Raw genomic sequence first — 26,666 nt, 5'->3', positions numbered from 1 at the left:
CGCAGGGGCCACCGCTCCGCCTTCCAGGGCTCGGCTGCCAGTCGGCGCAGGGTGGCCAGGACGGGGGCGTCCCGAAGTGGCGTCTCTGGTGACGACTGTCCAGGGAGATGCCTTCTCCCTCGGTCAGGCTCCTCGCGCCTGGCAGGCACGGCCTCCAGGGGGCAGCGCACCTGACGTTCTGGCTGAGACGCCCCGAGGAACGGAACCCCCAGCCACCGCTCCGTGTCCCTGGTGCTAGTGACACGGGCGAATTCTCGGGGGAACAGAAGTGCGCAGGGCACAGTTGCCCTGGGTCCTCGACGTCTCGTCCGGGAAGGTGAATCGTGTCCCCGTGGGTGCCGGAGCGCGTTCTCGCGCAGCAGGTGCTGAGGGTGCTGTGTCCGATCCCTTAGGTGCTCTGACAGGGAACCCGGAGCTCGCAGGGCGCTCCTGGGGGTTGGCAGGGGGAGGCTGGCAGCCCAGCCGTCGGAGGGGGGGGGGAGGCCAGGGAGGGGCGGGGGCTGTGAGAACGGAGAGGCTCCAGCGTCCCTCCCACCCCACCCCACAGCCCAGGGCAGGGGCTCAGTTGGAAAAAGTGAGCAGGTAGCCCTTTAAGGAGGAGGGAACCCAAGCACAGAGGCCGGGGGCTCAGGGCTCAGCTGTGCACTCAGGGGGCCACCCAGCAGGGGGCCGCCCAGGGGAGGCCCCTCAGCCCAGCAGGGGACAGGCAGAGGGCGAGGGAGCCGGCCGAGGAGAGCCCTGTCTTGCATCAGACGGGAGGAACCCTGACCAACCCACAGGTGGGAGGGACTGGGCGAACGGACGCGTTAGGGCCACGGGAGGTGGCAGGGGACCTGGCCTGGGGGTGAGGGACGCCGCTGGGCAGGGGAAGCCGTGGGTCCTGGGGTGACCTCTGTGAGGCAGATCTGCGTGCAGGAAGGAGGGTGCACAGAAGCCCACAGCAGCCTGGCTGGTGTGGCTCAGTGGACTGAGTGCCAGCCTGCGAAGCCAAGGGTCGCAGGTTCCATTCCCAGTCAAGGCACATGCCTGGTTTGTGGGCCAGGTTCCCAGCAGGGGGCGTGCAAGAGGCAACCACACGTTGATGTTTCTTTCCCTCTCTTTCTCCCTTCCTTCCCCTCCCTCTAAAAATAAATAAAGTCTTTAAAAAAAAAGTCTGTGGCAGTAGCAATGTTTTCAGTAGGACTTTATTTGGTTACGCTGTGCAAGCGCCTCTGACAATGTACCCAATGCACCTGTCGGTGCGGCAACATCGCGCGTCATCTCGCTGTGACCACGTGGTCAGCCGCCCCCGCCAGCTCGCACCGAGCGGCTTTGGTGCAGCACACAGCCCTGCACGGCTGGACAAGGTCACGGCCACCCATCTGACTCAGCACTTTCTCAGCAAGAGTTTCCCCAGTTCGCTACAAACAGAAGCACGACCTTCAAGGAGCTAAAATACAACTATTTACACACGACGTGGCGAGAAGTGTCTCATGAATATAAATTAATACAGCACAAGTTCCTGTGTAGAAAAATAAACTTACAGAGAATAAATAAGCCACAGCTTTGAAGGCCAGGCGGTACGTGGAGTATGAACGTGGCTCCTATATATACAAACACGTGGGCGAGTGGGTGTCTCCTGGAGTATAAATAGGTTGTGCGCTGAAGTATCTCGTGGAGGATGAGGCTGAGCTGCTTCTGCTCTCAGTGGAAATGCTGCTGGCAGCCGGGGTCCCCTCTGACCTCCAGGGACCCCGGGATCCTCCTGCCGCTCTGGGGGTCCACGCACCAGCAGAGCCCCGCCTCCCCGTCGAGGGACGTCTGGCACTGTGAGGGCGACACTCAGGGTCAGGGCAGCCGGCGCGGCAGGGGACTCCGAGCTCCCGCCGCCCAGCACCGCGGGGACAGCGGGCCCCACCCACTGGCCGTGACCGTGGCCGCAGCAAACCCAACACCTGCTGGTTCTCCTCGTAAAATGGACACTACGGTCGAGTGTCCAGTGAGTTGTTAAGGGTTCCACATTGTGTGCCAATCGGTGTGATCCCCAGCCCCCCCGGCGGGGCTGCAGGGGCCACAGAGTCTTTGTCACGGAGCTCGGCCTCCGCCTCGGTTTCCCCCGTAACACCCTGAGCTTCGCTGAGGCCTCAAGGGTCCCTCACACGCAGTCTCGGTTTGTCCGATCTCGTTCGTAACCGGGCGAGTCGAGAACTGCTCTTGTGTTTGATTACAGAGCCCTTCCCCTCCACGGGGAGAAAAAAGTAACAGAAGCCAAAACAGACACTAAATGTCCTAAGCAGAGCTGTGTCCTCCTGCCCGGTGGTAGGTGAGAAGCTCAGATCCAGAGGGCGCGGGGCCTGCGCAAGCCCCACCTGCCCAGGTGTGCCGGGGCTGCCGGCTCCTGGAGCCCGAGGGCTGCCCCTCACTTCCTAGGACCAGCTGTGGGGCTCTGGGGAGCGTGCCCGGGGTGGGCACCGTGTGCCAGGGGAGGGTGGCTGTGCAGGGGCGGGAGCCGGTCGGCAAGGGCACGCACCTGTTTGCTGTGATAGAACCCGTCCCTGTTGCAGTTGGGCAGGTAAAACTTGTAGGGCCCGCCTCTGGCCTCCTGCCGCTCGCGGGCCAGCCTCTCCAGCACGCTGTGCAGCTCCTGCCGGCACGGGCCCTGGAAGAGGCGTCTGGTTGGGACCCGTGGCGGGGCACACGAGCGCCCCCACCCGCACGGAGAACCCCTAGGCCCCCGCGGGAGCCGAGGGCCTCCCGACGCTCTCCCCTCACCCCGCACCCCGGGGCAAGTGTGGCCCCAGCCGCCTGGCGGAAGGGAGGGCAGCACCCTCTGAACGGAGGCTTCAGCCCCAGAGATTTCTGGCCACCGACCAGGGTGCCTGCCCGCGCCCCCACGGGTAGTGAGTGCCCGGGGGCCGTCAGGTGCGGGTGAAGGCGTTCGCCTGGGGCTGAGTTAAGGGTGAACTTTCCCTCATCGGGCGGCGCCTTCGGGTGAGATTCCGGCGCGGCTGGTTCGTGGCCCAGCCCCTCGCTCTTCTGGGTGTGCCCTGGGGAGAGGATTGCTCCCCCGCCCCCCGATCGGCCCCAGCCACCGCAGCTGTGGCTCTTGGTCGCCCCCACGTGGCGGAATCAAAAGATGCCGGAGGAACCACCAGGCGGGCGGTTTCCGTCTGGGAAGGTCAAGTTCTGCGGCTGGGCCGCGGCGACGGCGGCGGCAGAGGACTCGGAATGTGCCAAATGCGGCGGCCCCTTACGCTTCAAAGTGGTCACGGAGCGGGGGAGGGGCGGGGAGGGGCGGTGGGGGAGGGGCGGCGAGCCCTGCGCTCGGCTGCAGAACAGCCGGCGTCTGGTCCACTGCCCCGACTCGGAGACGCGCGCGGAGACGCGCAGCGGGAAGGCCCGGCCTTTCCCTTGGGTCTCCGGGAGGGTCTGTCCGCCCCGGGTCCCGGGGAGAGGCCGGCGGGCGTGCGGGCCCCGCAGGTCCCCAGGCGGCACTGCCCCCCGCCTCACCCTCCACTGCTGGAGGTCGGCGCCCCTGGGCGCCCTCTCGCTCACCTGCTCACTGGGGGTCCTCCCGGGCACGGGCGGGTCCCCGCCAGAGGGCGCCGCCCGGTGCGAAGTGCCCAGCAGCTGCTCCTGCGACGTGGTCTCCGGGGCCGCGGGGCCCTCGGCGTCTGGAAATGCAACAGCAGAGGCGGTGAGCCCTCCCGCCACATGTGCACCTGCCCCCTGAGGGTGCTTCCCTTCCCCCGACGGCTCCTGGGGGGAGTGACGCCCGTCTGCCCTGGGAAGACGCAGAGCCTCGGGTCCGGTCCTGCGAGGGTGCCCCGTGCCTCTCGGTCCCAGCCGGGCAGAGGCCGGCTCGTGCACCGCGACCGGCGGGGAGAGCCCTGAGGACCCCGCACCTCATGGCTGCATCCCGGCCCGGCCTGAGCTTCCCCGTTCACCGGGGAGCGTCTGTGAAATTCCACCTGGGCCGGTGCTGGGCCGGTGCTGGGGAGGGGTCTGCCTGGGGGCTGCCCCCTTCTACCCCAGGCGCTCAGCCTCCCCCCACCCCACGAGGGGGAGGGTCGGCAGGCACCTGGCAGACCTCAGGGGTTTGGAATGGGCACCCGACGGAACGCCCCAGGACTGGCCGTCCTCGGGGAGCCTGGGGAGCCCTCGCCTCCAAGGGCCGGGGAGAGGGCGACCCCGTCTCCTCGGCTCTGGGCACAGAACCCGCAGGAAAGCCCGAGTCCCCCGGTCCCCTCCGTGCACGGGGCCTGGAGGTGGGGAGTGGGGGCAGGGGCACTTCCTGCTTCCCACCGGGAGCGAGCGGATCCCGGCCGCCTCCAGGAAGGGCCCGGGGGCCAGGCTCTGAGCCACATCAAACACGGCTGCCTGGGGCGCCGCGGCCCCAACTCTCACATTATGTTCTGTAAACATCTGGACAGCACAGGCTGTCTCCGCAGGACGTATATTACAGAGGACATTCCAAACACTGGAGGGGGCGGCGGGGGGGGCAGCAGGAGGGGTTCCCAGCCCCGGCTGCCTCTGCCCACTCTCACCACCGGGTGGGCTGCGGGCTCCGGGCTCTCTCCCCGTCCCCCTCCCTGCCCCTGGGCAGCCCCCTGCAGGGCCGTGCGATGACGGGGCACCCTACAGGCTCCGGCCCCAAGCTCTGGGCCCGGTGGCTTGCACCCCCCTGGCTGCAGGCCCTGGTGGAGCCCCAGGCTCTCTCGGCCGTCCCAGGGCAGGAGGCCAGGTGGAGGGACCGAGGTACCTGTGGCCTCTGTGCTGAGCGGGGCGGCGTCAGATGCGGGCATGCAGGCGCCCTGGCCACGGGTGAGGGCGTACAGGGGCCGCGGCTCCCCGGGCAGAGCGCGGCAGCTGAGTCCGCCGGCGCAGCGTGCCGTGGCCACCCCGCAGGCGGCGCCCAGAGGCAGGGCGCACACCGGGCAGCAGCCGCAGCCGGCGGGCCGGGTGGGCTCGGGGCAGGAGGCGGGCAGGGGCGGGCAGAGCGCGAGCCTCTCGGCGGAGCAGGGTGCGCAGTGCCACGGCTGGGGAGCGGCCACGGCGGTGCCGAGCTGGGCGGCCAACAGCAGGAGGAGCGGCCAGGTGCGGGCGGCGGGGAGCGCGGGCATCGTCGGGCGAGGTGGCGGGCAGGGGCCGGTGCTCGCTGCTGGCTGCTCGCTGGGCAAAGGCGGACAAGTGCCGGTGATCCGGTGATCCCTGCTCACTGGGAGCTGGCTGCTCGCTGGGCGCCGGGCGCGCCTTATGAAGGGCACGGCTGGGTCACCTGTCCCCGGAGGTTAATGATTGGCAGAGCATCGTGCTGGATGCTCTGGGCTGTTTTCAAAATAAGTTTGTTTTGCTCCTGCACTCAAGGCCCTGTGCCAAGCGTGGGCGGAAGGAGGGTCTGCGTCCAGGTTTCGGACTGCGTGTGTCCTGTTGTGGTTCCTTCCCACCTGGGGCCAAGTGCAGGTCCGACCAGGAGCTCCCTGCCAGGTGGAGGGGGGCCGCGGTGTCTGGTGCGAGGAGCCCAGCCCAGCGAGCCAGGGAACCCCCCCCACGCTCCCCCCTCGCCCCGGTTTCAAATGGGGAAGTGAGGCCCAGGGGAGCAGAGAGCAGGGCAGGACCCAGGCGTCTGCGGGCCTGGCTGTCCGCGGCCGCCAAGCCCAGGAGCACTGTCCTTCTGCAGGAAGCTCGGTCTCCCAGCCCTTCCCAGGAGGGAGGACGGGGCACGGACGGTCTGTCCGTCCCAGGGCCAGGCCCCCTGGGTCTCACTGCAGCCCAGCACCTTGGCGACGGCACCTCGGGGCAGCAGAGGGCCTGGGGCCCGGGGACAGGGCGGCACCCAGGCCCCTGGCTGCCTCTGACCGTGCAGCTCAGACGGAAGGCTCATCGGGAATCAAACCGCAAGGCCGTCTCGTCAGTTAAAGTTCCCAGTTCTTGCATATTCCCCTGGGCTTCGAGGGAACGGCCACTGTGCTTCCCAAGACAGTGAGGGGCGCCCCCCACACCCCGCCCCCCGCCCCCCAGAGCAGCAGCCGCTCACGGGCCCAGCCCCTGAAAGCAGGCAGCCCCGCCCTGACCCACAGAGGGGAGTCTCCCGGTTCGCCACACGTCCAGGAGAACCTCCAGGCGTGTGTGTGACGCGAGATAGGAATGCACATGTCACTTTTGTTGCGGGCGTATTAACACTCAAGGAGAACTCGTAGCCCCGGCTGGCGTAGCTCAGTGGATTGAGCGCGGGCTGCAAACCAAAGTGTCGCAGGTTCGATTCCCAGTCAGGGCACATGCCCTGGTTGTAGGCCACGGCCCCCAGCAACCACACATTGATGTTTCTCTCTCTCTCTTTCTCCCTCCCTTCCCTCTCTAAAAATAAATAAATAAAATCTTTAAAAAAGAAGAAGAAGAAGAACACATGAGAAACTGACGTCGGCACCTCCGGGTGGGGGGCCCGAACCGAGGAGACCCAGCGGAGGCTGCTGCCCCCACACCCTGCCCGCCCACGCCCCGGCCCCCCAGGTGTGCACTGTCCAGTGAACGCCGAGTCCCGTGCGACCAGGTGCTTGCACCGTCCGTCTCAGGGGGAACCCAGCTCCCTCCCAGGCCATGGCCGCCCGGGCCCTGGGCTCGTCAACAACCACAGGTCACGGCCTCTCCCCCGTGGCCACCAAAACAAGGTCGTGAGAGGGATGCAGTTGGAAGTCCAGGGTCATGTTCGTCACTGCTTTTCCAGAGCAAAGTCCGGTGCCGGCCGAGGCGTGCACGGACGCCTTCCGCCGGGCGGCGTGGGTCCCTGGGAGGCTGCGGCTCCAGAAGACTGGGCCCCCCAAGACCCCGCCCCACCCCCCACTTCCTGGGTGCAGAGGTCTCGTCCCCCAGAACCGGCCCCCGAACGACGGCGGGGCTGCCCGCCGTGTGTCTGGCGTCCGTCACCGCTCGTGCTCACGCCGGGAGGTCTCGGCCTCCCTCCCCCGGGTTTCGCTTGTCCCCTCACGCAGTGGGACCCCCGTCCAGGGCCGACGGCCCTGTGTCTCCATTGCCTGCCTCATACGGCAGCAAGACACACGGCCCCAAACCTGGCCCTGCTGCCCGCCTCTCTGACCCCACGCGCAGAAGGAGGGACCCTCCCTGGCGGCGCGAGGGCCACCCGCCCGTCCGTCCTGTGGGGTCAGTGGCCGCCCCATGGCAGGCCGAGTCTCAAGGAGGTGGCTGAGGTTGTGGTCATCTCCGGGGCCATCCTGAACCCAGGCCCCCGGGATCCGGCTCCCAGGGCCACCTGAGGTGGGGGACAGGGCAGCCCCCCACCCAGTTGCAGTCTCGTGCCCTGGAGCCGCACCGTGGTCCCCCAGCCCCGGCCCTGTGGACCCCCGCTCAGCGCCCAGCCCCAGCATCCCCACCCGCGTCTCCCGGTCACCCAGGTCCGTCCTTTGCTCCATCCCTGGACTCCGCCATCTCTGTCCTTCTCTCACCTCTGGGGCTCTGGCCTCATCCCCCTCCCACGCCCACCCGTCAGATGAGGGGCCTGGCCCTCCCCCCCTGCACAGTGCACATCCAGGTGCTGCCTGCACCCCCCTCCCCGCATCAGACGGAGGCGCACGGGCCAGCTGGCCCCCAGCAGGTGCAGGCACAGAGCGAGGGGCGGGGGCGGGGTCCGGACCACTCACAGCACGGTGTCCAGGGAACTCTGGGAAGAGGGTCACTGGAGGGTCCGGGGCACGTGGTGAGCAGCAGGAAGCCGGCCCCAGCCAGGCCTGGCGCTTCCCAGAGAAGGCACAGCCAGGGCCGGTCTCCGATGGGGTGTGGTGGAGGGGGGCAGACCACCACGGGGAAGGCAGGGGGCTGGGGAGACGGAGGCGTGTTCGGGAGTGACCAGGACTCTTCCTGCACAGACGCTGGAGGACTGGGCCAGGGGAGGGGGGGGGCAGAGGGCCCTGGGCCCTCGTGTAAGCAGCCCACCACCCCTGGAGGCTGAGCTGGCGGGCAGGAGGGAGCCCCAGGAGATTGCCCGGCCCCAGGCCTGAAGGACAGACCCCCGCTCGGAGACCCTGCACACCGGAGCCCCGCAGGCCAGGCACTGACCGCTGTCTGGACGCGGCACAGAGCAGGGGGTCTGCCACCCACAAGAGTTGACTCCGCCCTCCGAACTCTAGAGGGAGAAACCCAGTCACGAACCCTTTAACAGGGGACGGCGGCCTGGGGCGAACACCGGGAGGGAGCGAGGGAGGGACCACCAGGCGGGATTCGGGGGGGATGGTCCCCACGGGGCTGGGACCTGCGGAGGAGGTCAGAGGGGCCCGCGGGTGGGCGGTCGGACACCCTGGGGTGGAGACAGAGGGGCGGCCTCAGGCTACAGGGCCCAGGGCCCTGGAGCTTCCTGCCCAGCTGTGTCCCCGTGAGCTCCTGGCTGAGGCTCCACCGTGTCCCGCCCCTTGGGGACGCCCAGAGCCCCCTCTGACCTGCTCCCCCCTCGGGGACCCGCTGGACGCCCCCTCTCTGAGAAGCCCTCCCGGTGGCCCCGGGTGGGCCGAGGGCCCCTCTGCATCCGGAAGCCGGCCGGGCTGGGTCAGGGCCGCGCTGCAGAGCGGCGCACACCTGCGGCAGCCTGTGCCTCCCCAGGGGCCGGGGGCTTGCAGCTGTCCCCGCCCAGCACCACGCCCGGGGCGCTGGCTGGCAGACGCCCCCCCCACGTGAGCACCCAGTGGAGTCCCAGAGCCGGGCGCCCCAACAGGTGCGGACAGTGGGGACCTCTGTGCGGACTGGCAGCACTCGCCTGGGGGCCGGGGACCCCCACCCAGGCCCCCCTCGGGAGGCAGGGCCGAGCCACCAGCCTTCCCCACCCTGAGCCCGCCGGTGTCCGAGGTGGGGGCCCCGGTGCCTGTGAGCTCGGGGGCAGTCGGGTGCACCGGGGGCCGTGGGGCCGTGGGGAGGTTTTCAGGAAGTGCCACACGTGGGCCGTGTGTCCCATGGGCTGTGTCGCCGTGGAGCCCAGGACATGCAGACGCCCCCCGCCCCTCAGGAAAGCCGAGGACGACATCCAGGCAGCCCCTGGGGCCGCCCGACGGGGCACTTCAGTGTGGCCACTGAGGATGGGAGCCCCGAGGTGGGTCCCGGCAGGACCGCCTGGGCCGGCACCCAGATCCAATGCCCTGGGGCCTCGGTGTCCTGGCCTGGGAAATGGGCGCAGCGCCCTCCAGGCACAGTGAGCCCCGCGTCCTGCGCTGTCCCCGACACTCCTGGCCCAGGCGGGGCTCCCCAGCGGCTGAGACCCTGGGGGCCTGCCTTCGCCCACCGCCTCCAGCCCTGCCTCCACGGCCGGCTGCTCCCTCCCGGGCAGTGGAAAGTTGGGCAATCCGCGCTCGAAAACGAGGCCGGGGTCAAGGGCAGAGCCGCACCTTCAAAGGGAGAGGGTGCTGCAACCCGGGGGAACCCCCTCCGAGGGGCGTTGTTTTCAACCCGGGAGAAAACAAGACTGTGTCCGGCCGCGAGCTCCTGGTGACGGCCGGTGACGTCGCCTGGCGCCAAGGCCGCCTGCCCCCCACGCCGGAGTCACGCCAGAGCGCAGAAGCCACGCAGCTCCCGTCACGTGAGCCAGCCCGGGCCCTGAAGGAGTCCACGGCCCCATCTGCCCCCAAACAGCAGGGTCCCTCGTCAAGCCTCAGCGGACCCGCCCGGGGCAGTGGGACCCCCGCCCACCCACCTTCGGCCGTGGTGTGCCCACCAGGCACGGGGGCGGGGGGTGAGGGGCAAGGACCTGGCCCCGGGGGGGGGGGGGGGAAGCCTCCTGCATTAGAGGGAGAAACAGGCACCTACACTGGGGAGCGCAGCCCTGGCCAGCGCGGCTCTGCTGGTTGGAGCACCGTCCCACAGCCAGAAGGCTGCAGGTTCGATTCCCGGTCCCGGTGCACACAGGAGGCAACCAGTCAATGCTTTTCTCTCACATCCATGTTTCCCTCTCCCCCTCCCCCGCCCCTGTTTCCTACGGCAATGAAAACAATGTCCTCAGGTGAGGACAAAATAAAATAAAGGGGGGGCAGCCTCCCTCACTGCAGTCGCTGGCCCCTCGTCAGGGCATCCAGCCCGCCTCACGGGGCGCGGCCACCACAGAAGCAGGGGAGTCCTTTCGGCTCCCCGCCTGCCACGTTCGGGGTCCGAGTCTGGATTTGGCTCTGTGCCCTCTGTGCGCCTTCTGTGGGGGCGCGTCTGTCAGGGCTTTTGGCCATTTATCAGCCAGGTCGTGTGTTTTCCTGCTTTTGAGTTTTAAGGGTTTTTGGCGTGTCGGTCAACAGTCAGATGTGACTCTGGCGACTGTCTCCTCTGGTCGGGGTTGTCTCCTCACTCTGGCTACAGTTTCCTCCCCAGGTCCGAAGGGTGTGGTTTCACCAAAGCCCGGCCTGTGAATCGGGCGCGGGGCTGGTGCTGCGCTGAGAACGCCATCCTCACGCCCAGGGCTGCCCCGGACCCCTCCCAGCCTGTCTGTCTGCGAGGAGTTCGGCGTCTCACAGCTTCCGTTTAGTTCTGTGGCCCCCTCTGAGTCAACGTCTACGGAGGTCCGTGTGAAGAGTTTTTAAACGTAACTTTTTTAAAGATTTTCTTTTTAGAGAAAGGGGGAGGGAGAAAGAGAGGGGAGAGAAACATCCATGTGTGGATGCCTCTCGCACGCCCCCTACTGGGGGCCTGGCCCACAACCCAGGCATGTGCCCTGACCAGGAATCGAACCAGCCACCCTTTGGTTCTCATGCTGGTACTCAGTCCACTGAGCCGCACCAGCCAGGGCTGAAGATTCTGTTCTTTGCATGTCCGGTTGTTCCAGCACCGTTTATTAAGAAACTGCCTGACTATGTTGTACTGTCTTTACTCCTTGATCCAAGGTCAGTCAACGATATTTATGGGGTCTCTTCCTGGGCTCCCCAAACCGCCCCCCGGGTCTGTTTGTCTCGTGAGCCATTCGTTACGTGCCACGCTCCACGCTGGAGACTGTTCTGGTGTTTACTGCAGAGCCACGCTGAGCCCGGAAGTCAGCCAGCCTCGGCCCTTCACCCCCGGTCCTCACCGACCCTGTGCGGGCCCTTCTGGGTCCTCTGCCCCCACAGAGACTCTACCGGCAGCCGGCAGCACCGACAAGACGCCTTGCTGGGGCTTTGATGGGGGTCAAGTTATGTCTGTCGACCGTGTTGGGAAGAGCCGGCATCCCGGCCGGCCCGCGTCTTCCTGCCCACGAACACGGACGGCCTCTCCGTGCTCTCGGCTCCTCCACGACGTGGAGACGAGTCTCCCTCGGGTGGGCCTCCTGCACACTGTGCTGTACTCGCCCCCCGCCCCATTTTCCACGCGGGGGTGCTCGTGTAAACGGTCACATGTTGTTGTTTTTTTTATTTCAGATCCACTCACTCATTGCTCACACACTCAAAAGGGACTGACGCTGTGTGTTGGCTTTGTACCCTCCGACCTTGCAGGGGCAGCCTGGTTCCGGAGGTCGTTCTTGGGTTCTCCCCGACTTCTCACACGGACCCCCGAGGCACCTGCGTGCAAACTCGGCTCTCGGCCGTTCCCCCCCATCTGTGCACCCTCCGTCTCCTCGTCGCGCCCCGGCCTCGGCGAGGACTCGCGGCACAAAGCTGACCGGAGCCCTGACGCCCTCGCCTCGCGCCTGAGCTCAGCGGGAAGCTTCGCACTCCTCGCCGTCGGGTCCGAGGTGGCCGTGGCTTCTCGCAGACGCTCCTCGTGGAGTCCTGAGGCGCTCCCCCTGGACCCCTAGTGTCCGAGAGTTTCCCTCGTGAATGGAGGTTGGATTTTTTTTAATGCTTTTTCCGCATCTGTCGATGCACTCACGGAACATTCTCTCACCTGTCCACAGGATGGGCACGGTGACTGATTGACTTTCGAGTGCTGAGCCTGCCTGGGGCACCGGGGGCGGGGGGGGGGGTGAGCCCCACGTGGTCAGGGCGTGGAAGTGTGCTCATTCGCCGTGGGGCTCGACGTGCCAACGCTTGGTGGAGGGTTTGGCGTGTGTGTTCGTGAGAGGGGCTGGGCCGCGCTCTTCCGTCCTTGCAGTGTCTCCGTCTGGTTCCGGCGTCGGGGCCACGACAGCCTCACGGGATGCGCTGCAGGGTGCCCCCCCCCCCCCCGCTCCTGCACTCGGGAAGACGGAGAGCCGTGGCCAACTTCCCTCCTTCGACGCCCGGTAGGGCGTGGGGCCAGCTCCCGCCGGGGGCCGAGCCCGGAGCCTCCCCACCCCCGAGCCCTGCACCCAGACCCCCGCCTTCTCCCCAGAGGGCCGGCCGCCCCCTGCGGCGGGGAAGGGCCGGGGGACAGGTGACACCGTGTGCCAGACGGATGTGACTGTAGACACACAGGACAGGTTTCACAACGTTTCCGTCCACAAACGCAAACACAAGCTCCGTCACTGCGGTCAGAGCAGTGCACCCGTGTGCCAGGAGGTCAGGGGGACCGGGTCAGGACCGCCTGGGGTGGCCCGGCGCTGCGAGAAAACAGGACACCGGGACGGCGTCCGGGAACCCCCACCTGACGGGCTCTGGGACTTTGGACAAAGTGTCCCCTGGGCTGCCCACGGTTCTCCATCTGGAAAATGACGGGCTGTGCCCGGAAGCTCTATTTTTTTTTTAAGATTTTATTTATTCATTTTTAGACAGAGGAGAAGGGAGGGAGAGGGAGGGAGAGAAACATCAGTGTGTGGTTGCCTCTGGTGCGCCCCCTCCTGGGGACCAGGCCCGCAACCCAGGCCTGTGCCCTGGCTGGGAATCAAACCAATGACCCTTTGGTTTGCAGGCCCATGCTCAATCCACTGAGCCACACCAGCCAGAGCTCTATTTTTTTTTTATTATTCTTTACTAACAGCAACTTCCTTTTTCTATTGTTTAGCAGCGTCCTTGGTCTTCACCCACGACACGCCAGCGCCTCAGGCCGCCCTAGCTGTGACGATCCGAAACGAGTCCCAGCGTCGCCGCGCGCTGGTGAGCGGGCAGACTGCCCTCCCGGAAACCGCCGCTGGGCGGCGCTGCAGTGCGCAGCGCTCCGGGGCCCGCCTGCGGCCGAGGGCGGCCGGGCGGTTCCCAGTGCGGGGCCCCTGCCCACACGGCTGCCGAGGCCATTCCTGAGAGTGTCTTCAGTGAGCACGTGCTTGCATTTTCCTCTTTTAAGCACATTTTACTGATGCCGCTACTACAGTTTTCCCAATCCCCCCCCTTATCCCCCCTCCGCCCTGCACCCCCAACCCTCCAGCATTCCCCCCCTTAGTTCACGGCCGTGGGTTGTACATGCAAGCTCTCTGAGTTCTCTGTTTCCCAGACCGTCCTTCACCTCTCCCCGGCTATTTTACGCCACCAGTTATGCTTCTTCTTCCCCGTACCTTCCCCCCTTCCTCCCTCCCCCCTCCCCACTGAAATCCACCCACGGGATCTCCGTGTCTCTGATTCTGTCCCTGTTCTCGTTGTTTGGTTAGTTTGTTTTTGCTGGTTTGTTTCTGGTTTCAGTCGATAGTTTTGAGTTCGTTGTCATTTTACTGTTCATAGTTTTGATGGTCTTTTTCTTAGATAAGTCTCTTTAACATTTGCTATAATAAAGGCTTGGTGATGATGAACTCCTTTAACTTCTTGACCTTATGTGAGAAGCACTTTATCTGCCCTTCCATTCTAAATGAAAGCTTTGCTGGATAGAGCAATCTTGGGTGTAGGTTCTTGCCTTTCATGACTTGGAATACTTCTTTCCAGCCCCTTCTTGCTGCAAGGTGTCTTTTGAGAAATCAGCTGACAGTCTGATGGGAACTCCTTTGTAGGTAACTGTCTCCTTTTCTCTTGCTGCTTCTAGGATTCTCTCCTTGTTTTTGATCTTGGCTAATGTAATTATGATGTGCCTTGGTGGGTTCCTCCTTGGGTCCAACTTCTTTGGGACTCTCTGAGCTTCCTGGACTTCCTGGAAGTCTACTTCCTTGGCCAGATTGGGGCAGTTCTCCTTCTTTCAGATAAGTTTTCAGTTTCTTGCTCTTCCTCTTCTCCTCCTGGCACCCTGTGACTCAGAGGTTGGAATGTTGAAAGACGTCCTGAAAGTTCCTCAGCCTCTCCTCATTATTTTTTAATTCTTGTTTCTTCATTCTGTTCTGGTTGAATGTTTCTTTCTTCTGCTCCAAACCATAGACTTGAGTCCCTGTTTCCTTCCCTTCACTGTTGGTTCCCTGTGCATTTTCCTTTATTTCACTTTTCATAGCCTTCACTCTTTCCTCTATTTTTCAACCACACTCAACCAATTCTGTGAGCACCCTGATCACCAGTGTTTTGAACTGTGCATCTGGTGGGTTGGCTGTCTCTTCATCGTTTAGTTGTATTGTTTCTGGAGCTTTGATCTGTTCTTTTATTTGAGCTTTTTTTTTTTTTTTTTTGTCGTGGTGAGCACTTTCCTTTTAGAAAGAGTGAAATGGACTTAGGTGATGCTAAAATTTGTTCATCGTCCCACCATCTAGATATTCCCAGTGTTACCATTTCCTTCGGTCCCTTTCTGAACGTGAGGGTCTGCGTGTGCATGTGTGGTGCGTGTGTGGCAGTGTGTGTGCGGTGCGTGTGCAATTTTTGAAATGACATCGCACTAGACTGTCAGCTGTACAGCCTGTTGACATTGAACACCCAGGACCTCTGGCCCGTAAGCGTGCACCCGCAGGCACACACCTACACGGGCATGCATGCACACTCACGTGAGCACACACACGACTGGCGGCAGAGCGTGCCTGCCCTTGCACAAACCCTGAGGTTGAATCGATGTGCATTCCCCACTCTGTGCACTGGTATCTGTGGACTCTTAAAGCTAACGCCACCTCCCCGGCGGGCAGAGGCTGGAAATGAGGGGGGCTGTCAACTCCTGACACCCCCACCCCGCTGGGTGGGACCCCCCTTCACAAGCCTCACGCGCCCTCAAGCCTTGGGCCCCCAGAGACCTGCAGTCAGAAGGGCTGGGCCCCGCCGCCGGGAGCCCCGACAGTGGGGTGGGAGGCTCCCCTGGGGGTGGGGGGGGGACGTGCACACAGGCGGGGCCTGCCCTGCTAACTGGACAGGACAGTGCTGGGGGCCCCACTCTCTCCCGAGCCTCAATCCGGCCGGGGATGCAGGTCTCCCAGGAGGGCAATAGCGCCTGCAGCGCGGCTGGACCCCCAGAGAGGAGAGAACGGCGGACAAGACCCCTCGGCCCACATCACGCGGCCTCTTCCAGGCCAGGCTCTGGTCTTGAATTCCTTCTTCCCCCACTAGAGAGTAGCCAGGACTGGGGCGCTCGCGAACCTAGGGGGCAGGCAGTCGGGGTGCCCAGCTAGGTCCTCCGGGTCCCTCCACGACGACGTGACCTTGATCAGGCCCGGCCCGGCCCTGCCCTGGGCTCCACCGTCTGTCACCGAAACGGGGTCACCTGGGAGGATGTGCGAGAGGCAGCGTTCCCAGAGGGCGGCCCCTCCGCGCCTCCTCGCCCCAGCCCCACCCCCACTCCCACCCGCTCCTGGGGGGAGGGCCCTGCGATTCAGGAACCAGCGAAAGCCGGTTCGTTCATTAATGCCGGGCACCTGGGAGCACCCCTCCCCCCCCCACCCCCCATCCCTCCAGCTGGGTCCCGTCCGCACGCAGGGACGGAGCTGGGCCGGCTGGGCTCCCGCAGGCCCTGCCGGGGCCCCAATCGGCTTGAATTTGATTCCCTCGGAAGGGAGGCTGGGACTCAGCGCTGCGCTCGGCCGTCCTGCCCCGGCGCTGCCCTCAGGACGCGCCGGGACCTCTGGGCCTCGGCGGCCTTGCGCGGCCCACAGAGAGCGCACAACGGCGGCTCGCGCTGAGGGTCCGCGGGCACCCTGACTCCCCGAGGCCCGACACACACACTCGGGTTAAAAGGGGACCCGCCAGGTGCAGACCCTCGGGCTCGCGGCCCCGCCCTGCGCCTTCTGCGCCTGCGCGGCCACGGGGCTCGACAGGTGCAAGCCCCGCACAGGTGAGCCGCGGCGCGCCTGCACGGACCTGTTTCGCGGACGCTGCACCAGGCTTGCGGGGAGGTGGCCGTCGCCGCGGGGAGCGGCATGGAGCCCGGGGCGCAGGTGGGCCCCGAGGGCGCGGGGGGACGGGGCAGGGCGGACGAGGGGCCCCGCGCGCGCCGCTACCGGACCCCGCTGCCCAGAGACCCCCACCCCCACCCCGCCGCCCTGCCGCGCAGGTCCGAAGCGAGAGGCGGCGCGGAGCCAGATAACGGCCCGCAGGGAAAGGCCAGAACCGACCTTTCACCCCGGGCCTCGGCCCAGCGGCCCCGCTGGGGGACCCCGGCCCCCTCACCCCCGCCCATGGGTCCGGGGCTTCCGAGTCCCGGGGCAGAGCCGCGGGGCGTCTGCGTTTCCTTCTTCGGCCGCGAACCGGCGAGAAGCAGGCCCCAGGCGACGCCCCGCCCGGCCCCGCCCGCCCCGCCGGTAGGAAAACACCCTTTTTGAGCTGCTTCTAGAACTTTTTCAGGTCCTTCTCTTTCCTCGGTTTTCCCGGGGAGTCTGCCCAACGCGTGGGGCTCTCGTCTTGCGGTGGTTAAAAGCAGCGCCACAGACCAGAAACCGTTCGGGGTCCCCGGGGCGTCCCCAGCGGCGGGGCGGGGCTGCGGGAAGCGAGCCCCCGTTGGGCCGCCCCCCCCCCCGCCCCCACCGCGGACCCGGGGGTCCGCCTCCTTTCCCTTCCCGAGTGAAAGGCCCCTCCTCGCTTCGCTTCACGGAGGAGCTTTTAGTCAGAGGCAGCTCCTCCCCGGCACGGCTCCCGCCGTGTGTCTCCACCGGGAGGCCCACTCAGGCGCGCCCTCGGAGCGGCCCCCCGATCCCGCCCCACACACATCCGCGCCCCTGTGTGTCTGCCCTCGGGCCTCACGTCCCTGGCATCTTCTCGGTAGGCGACGTGGTGTGAGGTTCTCTTAACTCTCTTTTCTGAGTGACCTGTGAGTCTCCCAGGAGTCCAGTGTGCCAGCCCCGTCCCTTATCTCAGGATAGGGCGTGAGGTGGGGATGTGGGCTCCCTCTGGCTCTGGGCTTTTCCCCGACTGGCCCGCCGGACAGTCAGCAGGGCAGCGGACAGAGGCAGCCCTTCCTGCTGGCGCGTCCCCAGGGTGTCTGGGCCCCTGCGGCTGTGAAGCAGCACCAGCCTGCCCCCCCCCTCACCCCCGTGAGCTCTCGGGGTGCCGCCCCCTGCCCCATCGGGGACGTGTCCAAGCACCAGCACCCAGCCAGCCCGGGGCCTGCGGGGGCCGGTTCAGAGCGGTTCCCGTGAGGAGGGAAGGTCCCGCCCCTCGGCCCCATGCGGACCGCTCCCCGGGAGGGCACCCGGTCGCCCGACGAGACCTGTCTGACGGACAGACGGACGGACAGACGGACACCTGCACAGTGTGTCCGGGGTGTCGCCTGTTCAGGCTGAGGTTAAAGGTTAAGCTGATCTCATTCACGAGGTTTCTGCTTTTCTTCCCCCAAAAACATTTATGAAAAATCCTTTCCTTAGGGCAGGGGCGTCAAACTCATTTTCATGGGGGGGGGGGGCACATCAGCCTCTCGGTTGCCTTCAGAGGGCCGGACGCAGTTGTAGTCGGGCTGTGTACGTGTGACCGCGCCCCACCGAGGGCCAGGAGGTCGGCGCTGCACCGGGGAGAATCGGGGTGCCGGGCGGCGGAACCAGGTGGAGGCCGGGTTCAGCCTGCGGCCTGGTGTTTGCCACCTCTGCCTTCGGGGCTCGGTGACCGCCCTTGGCTTAGCCCCCTGCCGCCCCCCCCGCCCCCCAGGGAGCCACCTCTGTGCTCTGTCTGGGCAGGTGTCCGAGTGGAGCTCCTCCGAGGACGACGAGGGCCCGCCGTCAGCGCCCGGACGGCCGTCCCCGGGGGCGGCGCCGAAGCACAGCACCCCTGAGGAGGGCCCCCTGCGCCGGCCCGGGAGCCCCCTGGGCCGCACCCTCTACCGCCGGGCAGGGGGCCCCGCTGAGGGGTCCCTGCTGTCCGCACACTCTTCCTGGGACCTGCCGTCCCCCGTCCGGAAGAGACGGCTTTCCACCATCTGGGCCTCTGAGGGGTCCAGCGAGCAGCTGGGGCCAGAGGAGGACCCCTGGGCCCCTGAGGAAGAGCCACCCGCCCCGGCCGAGGCCACCCAGCGGCAGCGACGGCGGCGACGGCAACATGAGAAGCAGAGAGAGGCCCCGGGGAGCTGGACAGGAAACACCCGGTTGCCCGGGATCCCGAACCCCGCCGGGCGGAGGCACCGGGACCCGGAGAAGCTGGCGGCCGTGGTAGGTAGGCCCCGGCCCCAGCCTGTCCCTGACCCCAGCCTGTCCCTGACCCCAGCCTGTCCCTGTCCCCCCTGGGAGCTCCGGGTCCCCCCAGGAGGTGGCCTGTGGCAGTGGGGAGCAAGATCACAGTCCCTCCCTCCCTCCCTGAGGGACCTCGGCCTGGGCATGGTGAAGTCGCAGGCCGGAGGTCACTGACTGACTGGCCTTTCTGACATCTGGGCCCCTCTCTGGGGGTCCCCCTGCCCCCAGGGGGAGGACCTTTGCTTATTCTGTGAACATATGTGCCCCACCGTCCCCTCGCTCCCCAGACTCCTCAGCACACTGCTGGGGACAGGCCAGATGACGTGGGAGCCCCGGAGAGCCCCTCACCATCCTTGTCCCCCCCACCCCTGCGGCCACCCCCTGCTCCCCACTCTGCCTGGCACCAAGGGTTCCGGCATCAAAGTCGGTCGGTGGGAGGGTCCCCAGGCCCCAGTGCCCTGCTGGCCTCCTGGGCCAGGGGGTTGCTGGGAAGGGGCTGCCGAGGAGGCTGCTCACCCCTCATGCAGGGTGGCAGCCGGGACCCCTCGGGGGCCCAGGCCCCTCCCACCCAGCCCTGGAGTTCTGATGACCCAGGAGGCACTCTCTTCCGGATGGGGGACGGCAGGTGCCGGCAGTCAGGCCCCTGCCCTGGGTGCCCTCACCCACCCATCAGCTCTGGGAACGGCCCTGGGAACGATCCTGGGCCGGCCCCTCTGCAGCCTCTGAGGTCTGTCCTGCTGTCTGTCTGTCCTGGCTTTGCTGCTGATATCACGCTTTCTGGGGGGAGGACCCTGAACTGCAGGGGAGGCCTGGGCCGGCCAGTGGCCCCACCCTTGTCCCTTCCTCCTCCAGGCCTGTCCCCCTTGGCCTGGGCGCACGCCCCGTGGTCTGGTGGAGCCCATCCTGCCCCCTCACCCTGCACTGTCCCAGCTCCGGGGAGGGGGCCTCTGGGCAACAGCAGACACGGATGACCCCTGGCCACTCGGACACCCGTCTGCAGGCGCTGCCTGCGCCAGCCGCCCGCCCAGCTCCACTGCACCCCGGCTGGCCCCTCCCTCCCGACCTCTCCGTGCCCTGGCCAGACCCAGCCCCTCACGTCCCGACCCCACGACCCCACCGTCCCCGAGGCCGTCCTCGGCGTCTGGGTGGCTGTGGCTCCGTCGTGGGTGGGTGGCAGTGCCTGGCTTGTGGGCAGGGACAATGCCGGTCTGTTGGCCGAGCCCCTGTGGCTCGAGGCCCGGGCGGTGCCCAGGGGCTGACAGGACGGGTGGGGGGTCGGCAGCCGGAGGAGGCGCCGCTGTCCCCGCCGGCCCCCCCCTCAGCGAGCCCGCTGCCCCCACAGACCGAGCGCGTGAGGCAGTGGGAGGCCCGCCTGCTCCGGAGCATCGAGGAGGCCACCCGGCACGAGCTCACCGTGGAGGACGACTGAGCGCGGGGGCCAGGGGGCGCCGGGGCCTCGGCCTCATCTGTCTCGTCCGTCTGTCCATCCACCTGCACGCCCCACGCCCTCCTCGGGACTTGCTGCAGGTGCCCCCCAGAGGGCCCCCCCACCACATCATGCCACTCAGGTGTCAGCGGGGGGGGGGGGGGGGGCTGTTGATAAAGACCTTGTACTCAGATCCAAGTGTGGTCCTGGCCGGGCCCCCGCCCACAACGGGGCGTGCCCCCCCTGCCCACCGCCTGCTTCCCGGAGTCCAGCGTGGCTGGGTGGCGGGGGGGGGGGGGGGGGGGGGAGGGGGGCGGGGAGGCGCTGGCTGATGCTTTGCAGTTAAAGACCAGGGAGCTCAGGGACCCGCCAGCCTGGCAAAGGCTGGGGATCCTGGGGCTCCCAACCTGAGGGCCTCTGGGGCCTGCGGCGCTGGGTTTGTTCCCTGGGGGCGGAGGAAGGGGCCCTCCTGCCCGCCCCTGGCGCCCCCCAACTGTGGCGCAGCAGGAACAGGCCCCCGGGAGCCTCAGGTGCACAGGACACGGCTCTGACAGCCAGGCCCGGGCCCCAGGCGCGTGTCTCTGGGGGTGCACTCTGGGGGTGCAGGCACAGAGCTGGGCTCTGCTCTAGTGCGTGTTCTCAGGCCCCCGAGTGACCTACACGTGTGGGGTTCTCCTTCCTTCTAAAACCCAGAGGAGCCTCGTGTCTACACCCCCTCGTCCGGGCCGGCGGGGCAGCCCAGTGCTTCTCAGGAAACAGGGGCCGAGCTTGCTGCCGGGGCAGAACCAAACGGGCACCCTGACACGCAGCACCCCGAAACGGAGGCCCCCAGACAGACTCTTAGGCTGGGTGGGGCAGTGGGTGGCACAGGAGGGCAAGGTCGGGGTTGCTGAGAGGTGGTGGTGGGGTGCCCAAGCGGCAGGAGTGTGGGCGGCAAACCTGGTCCCCCTGAAGGGCCACCCCCAGGTCCCCAACGTGGAAGCAGCGACCACAGCCCCCACGGGAGGGGACGGGCCCTGGGGCTGCTGTCCCCGAGTCCTGTGCTCCGGGTGGGGGGAGGGGAATGTGTTTGCTGAGCCAGCTCACCCCCCGCCCCCCACCAGGAGCCGTGTCCTCCACCGTCGGCTGTCTCCTCTGCTGGGACAGCGACCGGTTCTCAACACAACAGGCTTATTCAGAGGGGGCGGGGCTCTGCAACGGTGTGGACGATAAAAATAAAGAGGGAAAGTGTATTTTTAAAATGATACGTATATTGACTTTTCAAACAAAACTCGGAGCTGAGAGGGGCAGGAAAACCGACGACGGTGGCCGTGGGAGGGTGGCAGACGCTTCGCCGCCCGTCCTGCCCGGCGGCGTGTCCACGAGGCGGCGTCCTCCCGGGAGTCCGGCCGGTGTGCGACGCCCCGCCAGGCGGCTTCCGTCTCTGCCTCGCGTCATGCTGGGACAAACCAGGACGGGGCCCACGCCTCCACCACGCTCTTGGGGCCCCCAGGGTGTGCCCCCCACCCCACCCCGCCCACACGGCCTCGCCCCCCCCCCCCCCAGCCACCAGCTCTGGGTCACTGGTCCCTGCTCCAGCCCTGTCCCTCCTGCTCCTGGTTCAGGGGTGGGACGGGCTCCCCACAAGGACAGGCATTAGCTGTGTCCTGGCCAATGTCAACCCCTCCCCGACCGCTGCCTCTCCTCTGCTGGGCCTGACCTTGGCCTGCGGATTCGGGTTCGGGCCAGCATGGCCACTCAGCCTGTTGATGAAGACCACCCCGACTCCTGATCCGGCTGTCATACCCCCCTGTGATGTGCACTTCCCCCACCACCTGACCACGCTGCTCTGGGTAAGTCCCCATCCACGCTTTCCTTCAGGCACAGGTGTCAGCCTCAGCCTCACCGTCACTCACTTGACGGGCTTTGTGGTCACGGGAGGGCAGAGCCCGGGGCGGGGGTGGGGTGGAGGCAGGGGCGGGCATCAGAGTCTGTCCTGTGGGTCAGCCAGACAGACGGGCAGCACGTTGCAATGAAACCCACTGGTTCTTGCATCAACACGGCCACGGGTTTAGTCAAGCAATGTCTTCCTTTACTTTTTGTTAAATAAGATTCCAGAAAGTATAGTGCAAACACTCAGTAGAAAAGTTGCAATTAAGAAACGTACATTCACATGTAACAGTTCAGTCCATTCGCGTGTTTTTGAAATAAAAACAGGACAGGTTATTCAAGGACTCGTCTCGGCGTGACAACCCCGGAGGAGACTGGAAGGTGCTCTACAGTGCTCTGCTGACGTGAAAATAGACCCGTATTGATCGTACACCTGTCGCGAGGAGGTGGCACCGAGCCGGCGTTCCGGCGGCGTCTGTGTGCGTGCCTCGCGCCGCTGTCCCGGTGGGGGACCGCGCCCGAGCCGCCGCTCTGCGGCCGCCGCGGAGGAACGGCCCCCTACAGGGACCCAGACGGCACCCTGTCCCCACGGAGGACGGGCGGCCCGCAGCGGACACGGGCCTCACCGCAGCGGGGTGAGCGGGGCCCACCGCGAAGGGGCGGGTACATTCCGTGTGCTCGCGTGTGCGACCAGTGTGCACGGGGCGGGCGGGTGGGCAGGCGTGGGCCCCAGGGCCCGCCCCCTCGGGGGCGCTCTGCGGCCAGCCAGCAGACGGCCCTTCGCTGTGCATGCTGTGCGATCCCAAACTCAAACTAAAATCACACGCTCGGGGGCGTCACGGCATGCAGCCCGCGTGCGAATGGCTTGGGTGTGCACGGTTTTCACGGGGACGAAGGCGAAACCGCCCCCCTGGGCAGGACGGTGCCGGGAGCGGGGCGCCCGCCGCGTGGCAGAGGCCAAGGGGCTCCCGGGACGGGGGGGACAGTCCCCTGAGACGTGTGTGCTTCGTGCTGGGGCTGTGGGGGGTGCTGGTGGGAGGCAAGAGACGAGTCTGGCTGCACAGGAGCCCACACGCACCTGGGGAGCCCCGAGGGCCGGACCCACCTCCTGGGGCGGGTCCAGGTCACCCTCCGTGTCAGCATCGATTCTCGGTGAGAGTCTGCATCGGGAGCCAAGCCCCTGCGGCCAGAGCCTCGGGACCACGGGGACCACAGGGCTCAGGCCCAGGGGAGGGGCAGAGGCTCGCGGCCCCTGGAACTCCCTGCTCTCAGACGACCTCTGGCCCCCGGGAAGGGGCACTGACCACCCACCCCAGGCCAGCAGGGTGACGAGGACTCGGGGTGGCTCTGACCAGGCGCGGGGCTGGCTCCGGGGACTGGAGAGGTGTGTGTGATGTGGGGGCATCTGGGACCCCCTCCTGCCGCGTCCGATGTCTGTCCGGCGGGCCTTGCAGACAGGGTTTCCTTGGGCAGGGGAGGACTGCGCCCTGGGACTTGGGTCAGGACAGAAAGTGGGGCCAGACACGGAGGGGGTTTCCGGGTTGAGTGTGCTCCATCCTAAGGGACCCGTCGTTAACGGCGGGACGGGGCTCAGCCCTCGGGACACGGCCCCATCTCCCCGCATGGGGCCTGGTGCTGTGGGGCCACGCCTGGGGCATGCCCAGTGTGGGCTGTGGGGACCAGCCCGCCACCTGCACCTGGGGCCCTGCCACGGGGGGAGTGGGACCCCCGTGCGGGTGGCTGTCTAGGGCTGTGCCTGCGGGGCCCCCGATACTTTCGGAGGGGAAATCTAAGTCAGGTCACAGCTGCTGGAGCTGGCCCGACCAGCTGCCCTGCTGGCCGCACCAGCCCCGCCCCCTCCGCTCCTGTCCTGCCCACCTGGGGCCCACGCTGTCTCCAGATCCACACTCGGCTCCGCCCACCGGCTCACAGAACACCCCACCCAGGCTCCCAGCTCCCGCCCCAGCCTGGGCAGACTCGCCTCCCCTCCAGCTGAGCCCCACGGAGCCCCTCCTGCCCTCCCACCGGGGGTCTTTAGCCCTTGTCCCTCCCCCTCCCCGCCCTCCCTGGTCTCAGTGGGGCTGGGTCCAGCTGGGAGACTGGCCTCAGCCCACCTGGTTCAGGTGCGATTTGGAGGGTGTGGGGGTGCCAGGGCCCACGGAGGTCACGGCGACCTAACTGCGCCCCTGCCCACTGTGCCAGCCGCAGGCACCCAGCCCTGGTCTGTCCTCACAGCCTGTGTCACGTGAGGGTGGACGCCTGAGACCCGAGACACCCCGGGAGAAAACGCCACACCGCTCACGGCCCACCGGCTGCAAGACCTGGAGTGCTGAACGGTCCCAGCGGCCACAGGGACCGGCTGCTGGCTCAGGCTTCCAGCAGGGACCCCCAGAAACGGGGGTCCAGGCCCAGGGACACTGCACGCCCTCGGCCTCCAGCCACGGCGCCTGCTCCTCGCTGACACCAAACCGCTATTTCCAGCCCAACCGCCTCCAGGAAGGTTGAGTCCTTTGTTTCTTTACTTTTGCTGGGTGTTTTTTTTTTTTAGTGGGAACCAGTAGGACACGGGGGAAGTCCGTGTCTGGGGGTCACTGCCTTGGAACCCGCTGGTCTGCTCGTGTTCAGGGTCAAAGCTGCCATGGCGACCTTGTGGTCCGCCCCGTCTGCTCGTAAGCCACGCACGCGTGTCTCGGGCAGGACCTGTGACTCGGGGCCGCGGGGACTTGCGGTGCAGAAGGAGGGGGTGCAGATGGAACCGAGACGGGTCCTGGGGAGACCCCCAAGTCTGGGCTGGCCCACTCATCCTGCCGGAGCGGCAGCAGAAGCAGGAGGCTGCCTCGAGGTGGCTGAGAGGACGGCACGGTGTTCTGTGAGGGGACGGGAATGGGGGTGGGGACGCCCGGGGCCCACAGCAGCCTGTTTACCATGGAGACGGGCACCCTGGCCGGAGGGACAGCCCCGGGGACCACCCGGCAGGGGCTCCCAAGCCCGGTGCAGACGGCCAGCCCCACAGAGGGGCTGCCCGAGCCAGTGCGCAGGGCGGCCGGGAGGCTGGGGAGTCGCCCCACAGCGCCCTCCTTCTGGGCCAACCCACACACGCAGCCTGTCTGAGCCAGCCGTCTGCTCAGGCCAGACTGGTCTCTGCGTTTAGATGGAGTTAGTTATTGCTTCCGGCGACACCAGGTGCCTGGCGGACAGGTCGGGCCCAGCCGGCCGGGTCTGCTGTGCAGATGCCACCGAGGGGCCGGGAGTTCGGGGCCGTGCTCTGCTCTGCTGAGGGCGGGCACGGGCATGCGGGGTCATGCGGGGGCAGGGGACCGCCCCGGAGGGCGGGGCACGGCTGAGCGGGGCTGGAAACGCTCTGGGCGGCTCTCCTCGTGCTGGGGGGCCGGCGGCGGCCCCAGCCCCCGGCGCACTATTTACAGAGTGTTGGAGGATCCCACTCAAAGGCCCTGACGTTTGTGCGTGGATATTGTACGAGATTAAAAATAAATAAGGCAACACGACAGTCTCATCACGAACCAGAAGGAGGTGCCTCCCACGCAGGTGAGGCTGCCCCTCCCACCCCGAGTCCCAGGAAGCAGTGGCCTTGCCCGTGGCAGAGGGGCGGCTCCCGGGGACCTCGAGGTCCGGAGCAGCTGCCCGTGTCTCCCAGCTCTGCGCACGGGGGTGCTCTGCGGACCGGGGCCCCGCCCTGCGCGAGCACAGCTGAGGCTCTCACAGGACTCCTGGTGCGTCTGGTGTGTGGCTCTCACCCGGGCCCCTGCCCCCACTCGCTGGGTTGGGGGGTGACCCCCGCTGCCCCAACGCCAGTGGTTGGGCATCCTCACCTCCCACCCCCTGCGTCCACTCACCTGTGACCTGCCCTGACAACTCTGCTGACCTCCCCGACCTCTACGGGAACACAAGGTCACAGGGGCCCCCTGGAGAGTGGGCCTCCCACTGCGCAGCCACACCCACCGCTCCCTCTGCAAAGTGCCCCCCCCCTCCGTCTGCGACAGCACAGCCCAGCTCCGGGGCCACGGCCTGTCTCCCCGAGTAGGGGACCACGCCCCACGCCCGCAGACCCACCCACTTCCTGGAAGTAATCGCTGGCCCTGCTGGCTGCAGGGGACCCAGTTCTACGGCTGAGACCACATCCCGGGCAGCTGGTTCCGCCCCAGAAACACCTTCAGACAAGGAAGCTCCTCGGGCCGTGAGTGCCACCTGTCTCCAGGGTCGGCGACGCCACGCACCCCAGTCCACGCGCAGGAGCCCGAGAGGCCACCCGGAAAGTGAGGGCCACGCTGACCCACCGGCACGGTGAGCAGGACGGAGCCAGGGGACAGCCCACGCGACCGGGACACACCGGTCACAAGGCAGGGACGTGGCCGCAGGGGACCGGCCTCTGGCTCTTGGCAAAAAGTGATTCTTGAAGGGGGCCAGCAGCCCCCGCCCTGGGCCACGGGCCCAGGCTCCTCGGTCTCCCCAGGCCGTCTGTCCGGGGCCCAGCGGCTCTGGACCTGGTCCCAGGCCTCATTCCCGGCCACTCCGGGCTGCTCCCCTGGGAGCCTGCAGCCCTGCACTCGCCTGCCCGGCCTGGGCAGCCAGCCCCCGCCAGCCCCTGCCACGAGGACAGGGTGGAGCAGCCCCGTGTCTGCGCTGGTGGGGCTGGCCCCTGCCCCAGCCTGGCGGCCGGCCCAGCCCTGCTCCGCTGACCGGGCTGGTCCTGCTGGAGTGATGGAAGCGCCGAGCGTGGGCCCTGTGCCCCCAGCGGCCAGCACGGCTCCCCTAGGCCTCCTTCCCAGCTGCTCCTGGGGGTGGGGGTGGGTCAGGGGGCCGGGCCGTGAGCCCTGAGCCCTGCCGCGCCCCCGGCCCACCTCCAACTGGGTGGCCGAGCATGGGGGCCACCGGGGGGTGGCCCGCAGCCAGTCTGGTCTGGGGGCCGGCTCCCCCGTAAGGACACACGTTCCGCTTGGAGGTCAGGGGCCTGGTGTACGAGCCGTTGGCGTCCGTCCTGCCCTCCAGGAAGTAGGTCAGCATCTCGCCCTTGCCCTTGACGCTGACCTTGCCGCGGCACAGGAAGTGGTAGGCGCCCTGCCTGAGCAGCCGCTGCACCTCCTCGGTCAC

General features: G+C 67.1%; 2 protein-coding genes and 1 long non-coding RNA gene across 4 annotated transcripts in view; 1 reads left to right on the top strand and 2 right to left on the bottom strand.

The window, feature by feature from the left end:
• Positions 1-1,356: 1,356 nt before the first annotated feature.
• On the bottom strand, positions 1,357-5,204 carry IGFBP1 (insulin like growth factor binding protein 1). Its single transcript, XM_036010366.1, has 4 exons — positions 4,742-5,204; positions 3,490-3,653; positions 2,510-2,638; positions 1,357-1,806 (listed from the first exon to the last, which is right to left on the bottom strand). The coding sequence occupies exons 1-4, from the start codon at positions 5,100-5,102 to the stop codon at positions 1,684-1,686; spliced, it is 777 nt and encodes a 258-aa protein (XP_035866259.1). The 5' UTR covers positions 5,103-5,204; the 3' UTR covers positions 1,357-1,683.
• LOC118497013 lies at positions 3,705-24,501 on the top strand. Its single transcript, XR_004899555.1, has 3 exons — positions 3,705-3,790; positions 5,602-5,603; positions 24,489-24,501. It is a non-coding gene; the product is annotated as an uncharacterized LOC118497013 (long non-coding RNA).
• LOC114490247 (adenylate cyclase type 1) overlaps positions 24,107-26,666 on the bottom strand; it is a 33,243-nt gene continuing 30,683 nt past the window's right edge. The window contains exon 20 of one of the 2 annotated variants that reach the window (XM_028504202.2): positions 24,107-26,666. In XM_028504202.2, the coding sequence (XP_028360003.1) occupies positions 26,328-26,666 (339 nt within the window). In that variant the 3' untranslated portion in view covers positions 24,107-26,327. The other variant, XR_004899554.1, reaches the window with a different exon arrangement.

Source organism: Phyllostomus discolor, chromosome 10 (assembly GCF_004126475.2).
Source record: "Phyllostomus discolor isolate MPI-MPIP mPhyDis1 chromosome 10, mPhyDis1.pri.v3, whole genome shotgun sequence".
NCBI lineage: Eukaryota > Metazoa > Chordata > Mammalia > Chiroptera > Phyllostomidae > Phyllostomus > Phyllostomus discolor.
The sequence above is the reverse complement of the archived record's forward strand: the minus strand, read 5'-3'. Positions and strand labels throughout refer to the sequence as shown.

Coding starts and splice junctions, on each gene's coding strand:
- IGFBP1 (XM_036010366.1), bottom strand. CDS start 5,102: ATGCCCGCGCTCCCCGCCGCCCGCACCTGGCCGCTCCTCCTGCTGTTG. Junction 2,639..3,489: donor CCGACCTCCAGCAGTGGAGG/GTGAGGCGGGGG, acceptor CGCCTCTTCCAG/GGCCCGTGCCGGCAGGAGCT. Junction 1,807..2,509: donor GGTTCTATCACAGCAAACAG/GTGCGTGCCCTT, acceptor TCGCCCTCACAG/TGCCAGACGTCCCTCGACGG.